Raw genomic sequence first — 6,000 nt, forward strand, 5'->3', positions numbered from 1 at the left:
AGCAGATCTACAAGCTCACAACGCCTCGCAGCTGTGAGCTTGTAGATCTGCTATTTTTGGCTAAAGTTCTCCTCAGAAAAAGGGATGCTAGAGTTCAAGTGGTTGAGGTAAAAAAAGAAATCATGTCACACAACGATTTGGCGGACCCCCTGTAATAACTCTGAGGACCCCCTAGGGGTCCCGGACCCCCTGTTGAAGACCCCTGCCCTACATGGTGGTGGTCATAATCCACTAATCGTTGATTGTGCGACCTATAGGGTTCTAGAGTGACAGGCAAAATAAAGTACAGTGGGTTGGTACAGCGCTACCATGAGGCTGATTTCTTGAAAGATTGCCTTCCATGGCCTACTAAAAGTTTGAGGCCGTGATTGGTCCAGTTCTCTCTCACACACACACACACACACACACACACACACACACACACGCACACACGCACACACGCACACACGCACGCACACACGCACACGCACACGCACACACGCACACACACACGCACACACACACACACACAATAATTTGATGTCCGGCAGCAGTAGGAGACACAAAGTGTCTCCTTTGTGTCTCCTACCGGAACTGCCGGAACCGCCGGTCATCAAATTATTGGCTTGAATGCAAAACAAAAAATAAGAAATATTGGGGTGACACATCGATAGAAAAATGAATCAGCAGGTCACACACACTGGTACAAATACTTCAGTTAAACCCTGACACTGGCCGATACAAAGTACATTTGGCAGCAGTAATATGAGTAATATTATAAAGTACATTTGCCAGCACTAGTAATGTGAGTAATATTATAAAGTACATTTGGCAGCAGTAATATGAGTAATATTATAAAGTACATTTGGCAGCAGTAATATGAGTAATATTATAAAGTACATTTGCCAGCACTAGTAATGTGAGCTGCAGTGTGTTTCTCTGGCTCTATGTAGGTGCAGGGAGGAGGATTTTAATTCCATTAAAAGCACACAGTGTATTTACAGCCGTCCCGCGGGGGGTGAGGCTAAAACAGAAGACACAGAGAGGCCAAGAGAAGTGGAGCAGCCAGTGTGTCATGTTCACATTTCATTGGCTTTTCAAAGGAATAGCAGATCTACAAGCTCATAGCGCGGCACATGAGCTTGTAGATCTGCATTTTTTTTTTAAAATCGGGACAATTTGTGCAAATCTTTGAATATATATATTTTTTTTATAGTGAACATTTTTAACTCAAATCTTTGCTTCTGGGGGATTCTACAAATGTCTTCTAACATATGTTGCTATAATATCAGTGGTTCTCAAACTTCTTTCATGTCGAGGACCCCCACAATTATATATACTTGGCCATGGACCCCCATCTCAAAATATGTTGTTCCAGGGACCCCCAGAAGCAAAGATTTGAGTTAAAGATGTTCGCTTGAAAAAATCTATAATATTCAAAGATTTGCAAAAATGTTCAAGATTTTTCAAAAACAGCAGATCTACAAGCTCATAGCGCGGCACCTATGAGCTTGTAGATCTGCTATTTTTTTAATAGCCAAAGAAATCTAAAGTCCTATAACTATTACAGGACTCAGACTCCATTTCTTAGCCATTATACTCAATTGATTACTTTCTCGATTAATCACCACAGAAACGTTGTGACGTCTTGGTGATGTTCTATATGGTCTGAATCAACTTTGTTTGTGTTCGTTTACGTGCTAAAAGAGTGACTTTGAGAGCCGTTTCACCGTACAATGTAAGTCAATGAGGAGCATATTTTGAATTATCATTTTCTAATCAATGGAGCAATTAGTTTTGATGTCTTGTCCAGATTTGGAGTTACATCATGGCGAGGGAACTGCACAACCCAAACCTCTACCAAAGTGGTCTTGCCCTTTAAGCATTACGTTGTCGCATAACTGCGTTGTGCAGGAATAGTGAAAATAGCAGATCTACAAGCTCACAATGCGCCATGATGGGACACGCTATAAGCTTGTAGATTAACTATTTTCTCAATTATTTTGGTTTGCCAAAAATGACATTGTTAGCCTCATAGCATCATTGCCTAAGTCATTGTTTGGGTCAAATTGACATTTCTGCCTAACTCTACTCTCCTAACACCGCTGCTTCAATGTGCCTTATTGACTCATGTCCTCAGCCAATCATAATGCTTGTTACACTGCAGAAATGATTTTTGAAGGTAACAAGCATTCTGATAGGCTGAGAACATGGGCTATAAGGCAGGATGACTCAGCAGTGTTAGGAGAGTAGAGTTAGGCAGATATAAATAAAGGCAGATAAACATGACTTCGGCAAAATAATTTTTTTCCTCATGATTGCCTAAGTCACCTAGATCAGTGGTTTTCAACCCTTTTCATATCAAGGTCCATTATTTATCGGCCATTTGAGCCACGGAACCACCGTTTGATGAGATTTAGACTCTCAGACCCAAGACTTAGAGTATTTTGTTGTCGTTGGATAAGATTTTGTCCTCAATTCCATCCATGCTGTATTGATGTTGGTTCCATAGGAGAGATAACAGGTCAAAATAACAATTCTTCTACATTCTTCTACTTGTGTAAGACTTCTTATAATTAAGTAATGCTGATATTTAACAATAATTTCACTCTTGAGAGTTAAAGATCTATAAGGGTCCATTTGGTTTCATTTTACTCTCTCAAGAGTTAAAGATCTATAAGGGTCCATTTGGTTACCAACTCTCCATCGTTTAGCTGGGGACCACCTGGAACCCCCTCTAGGACCACTGGTGGTCCCCGGACCACTGGTTGAGAACCACTGACCTAGATGACGACTTAGGCAGATAGTGATTTTTTTCATTTCTTCTTTCCTAAACCTTAAAAATATGAATTAGGCAACGATGCTAAGAGGCTAACGACATGCCCAAACTAGGGCTTAATTAATAATCGATTGTTTTGTTAAATTAACACATTCCCTTCCAAAGTATTATTGATTGATTTAGTATTTTCCCTTACCGGCCCGTCCTGTTCCGACGCCCTGCGTCCTCCTCTTCCTCCTCCTCCTCCTCCTGCTCCTGTCGGGGCCTCCGTGGTCAGCGGGGGGTAGGGGCACACCGGCGCCACCTCTGGCGGCTCCCAGGACGTCTCTCCGGACATGGCGTTGTAGAAGTACGGCCGTCCGCTGCTCTCGTCCACCAGCTGCTCCCAGTCCCTAGACCTGTGGTCACAGTTATGACATCATCAGTCCCTAGACCTGTGGTCACAGTTATGACATCATCAGTCCCTAGACCTGTGGTCACAGTTATGACATCATCAGTCCCTAGACATGTGGTCACAGTTATGACATCATCAGTCCCTAGACCTGAGGTCACAGTTATGACATCATCAGTCCCTAGACCTGTGGTCACAGTTATGACATCATCAGTCCCTAGACCTGTGGTCACAGTTATGACATCATCAGTCCCTAGACCTGAGGTCACAGTTATGACATCATCAGTCCCTAGACCTGTGGTCACAGTTATGACATCATCAGTCCCTAGACCTGAGGTCACAGTTATGACATCATCAGTCCCTAGACCTGTGGTCACAGTTATGACATCATCAGTCCCTAGACCTGTGGTCACAGTTATGACATCATCAGTCCCTAGACCTGTGGTCACAGTTATGACATCATCAGTCCCTAGACCTGTGGTCACAGTTATGACATCATCAGTCCCTAGACCTGTGGTCACAGTTATTACAATAAGAATTAATTATTACATCACAATTATTACATAATCGCACACATTTTTGCATATTCGTTTCCGTGTTGAAAAATGTTCATATAACATTTTCAAAATGAGTGGAAATAGCAGATCTACAAGCTCACAACGCGTCGCGTTGTGAGCTTGTAGATCGGCTATTTTCACTATTAATTCTTTTTTTGAAAGTAGATTTTTTGGGGGGTAATATGTCAGTCACTTATTTTTTTATATTTTTTATTTTTAGATTATTTGTCATCTCTGCACCTGTGCAACTTCAAAGCCTAAAAAAGCCAAACAGAAATGTCAATTTTGGGCCCGGACCGCTGGTGTAACGGTCCGGGCACCTAAGCTACAATGTAGCCTGACAGCGCGTTGCAGGGTTCGAGTCCCGACCCCGACAGCATTTGCTGCGTGTCACTCCCCATTTCCTGTCCTATCAATAATAAAAACCATAAAAAGCCCAAAAATACATATAAAAAAAACACTTTTTATTCATAGATTCCAGTGTTTCCAAGACAAAAAAGGAAAACACAATAAAAAACCGTTAATCGCAATTATTTGTGTGACAACTAATCGTCTACATGACGATTAATTGTCACTAGGCCTGACCTCTGGTAGTCGAATAGTCGACTAATTAGTCGAATAGTCGACTAATTAGTCGAATAGTCGACTAATTAGTCGACTATTCGACTAATTAGTCCAGGGGTGTCTGAGTCGACTGCCAATCTCTTAGTCGAATTATTAAAAAAATTAAATAATTATTCGACTGAGAGATTGGCCTAGTTTTTAATAGTTTGCCAAAAATAGGATATTCATGATTTATTGGGAGAAACCAATAGTATATGTTAAATCAGACACTAGCACCCCTACAGCCCAAATGGAATGTTCCTCTATTGCATAATTTTTTTTTGGGGGGGGGGGGTGTCCTTAGTCGACTGCCAGTCGACTATTGGCAATTAGTCGCCAATCAGATTGGACTATACAAATCCTGAGTCGGGGACAGGCCTAATTGTCACACAGATAACGTCATAATGGTGACACACACAGCCCTACCAATCGGACGTCGACGTGTTCCAGCCGCCGCCTGCAGGGGGCGGAGGCGAGGCGGTGGAGGGGGAGGGGGTCTGAGGGGACAGAGTTTGGGGGGAGAAGGAGGAGGTGGTGGTGGTCTCCTCTGAAAGGAAGGAGGAGGAGACCCCAGGGTCCATGGAGGGGGAGGGGGGGGACTGTCCCACAAAACAGGGCTTGTCCCAGGTGGTCCGTCCCGTGGCCGGGTGGTAGTAGTAGTCCTGCCCGCTCTCCTGGTCAGTGTGAACCTCCCATTGTTGGCCGTCGTCCTCCTCGTCCTCCTGCTCCTCCTGCTCCTCCTCTGCGGGGCCCGGGGGGGGGTAAAGGTAAGGGGTCTCGTGGTGGTGGTCCGGGTAAGGGTGGGGGTCCGGGTCGGGGTAGTCGTGGGTCTCTGAGAGGCGCTGGCGGAGGTCTGCTACGTTGGCGTACACGTCATCCTCCACCTGGACCATGGACACACACACAGAGGACCATGGACACACACAGAGGGAATGAGAGAAAAAACTAAATCGTTAGAATTATAACAACTATATTGTTGTTGTCGGGCAGAAACCGCAGTTTTTTTTTTATGGTAAATTAACATCTTACTTGGCGTCACACACACAAGCATTAAAAGTATCAGATCCACAAAGCTCCAAACGTGGCGTGAAGCGACGCGTTTTCAAAACCCAAGATTGGGTGATTTAAAGGGATATTTCACTTTCAAAAAAACTTTTGGTCATTTTATCGTCTACTCAGGCTTTTGTGAGCCCCCCAGATGGTTTTTAAGTTGCTTGATTCAGTATTTAAATATTTGATATTCATTTTATCAGACACGCCCCCTTCCTATACAAACCCATTATAACTTCAAACTCCATTTTAACCCGTTAGATTCATCAAAAACACCCGTCCTTGGTTCTGGTGACTCATCCTGCCCTCCTAATACGCGAGGGGGCCGTGTTTTTTCGATTACTTTTTTCATTTATTTTTAAAAAAAAATTTTGAAAATGAAAAAAATTAAATACAATAAAAAAAATTTATAAAATAAATGAAAAAAGTAATCGAAAAAACACGGCCCCTCACGTATTAGGAGGGCAGGGTGAGTCAGCAGAACCAAGGACGGGTGTTTTTGATGAATCTAACGGGTTAAAAATTGAGTTTGAAGTTATAATGGGTTTGTATAGGAAGGGGGCGTGTCTGATAAAATGAATATCAAATATCTAAATACTGAATCAAGCAACTTAAAAACGGTCTGGGGGGCTCACAAAAGC

General features: G+C 43.0%; 1 protein-coding gene across 1 annotated transcript in view; it reads right to left on the reverse strand.

The window, feature by feature from the left end:
- Positions 1-6,000, reverse strand: part of arhgap27 (Rho GTPase activating protein 27) — an 83,632-nt gene that overhangs the window by 37,951 nt on the left and 39,681 nt on the right. The window contains exons 5-6 of the mRNA XM_080455891.1: positions 4,736-5,193; positions 2,955-3,156 (exon numbers count right to left, since the gene is read on the reverse strand). Coding sequence (XP_080312017.1) covers positions 2,955-3,156; positions 4,736-5,193 — 660 coding nt within the window. The remainder of the gene's footprint in view (positions 1-2,954; positions 3,157-4,735; positions 5,194-6,000) is intronic.

The sequence above is a fragment of the Gymnoscopelus braueri genome (genome assembly GCF_963280865.1).
Source record: "Gymnoscopelus braueri genome assembly, chromosome: 17".
NCBI lineage: Eukaryota > Metazoa > Chordata > Actinopteri > Myctophiformes > Myctophidae > Gymnoscopelus > Gymnoscopelus braueri.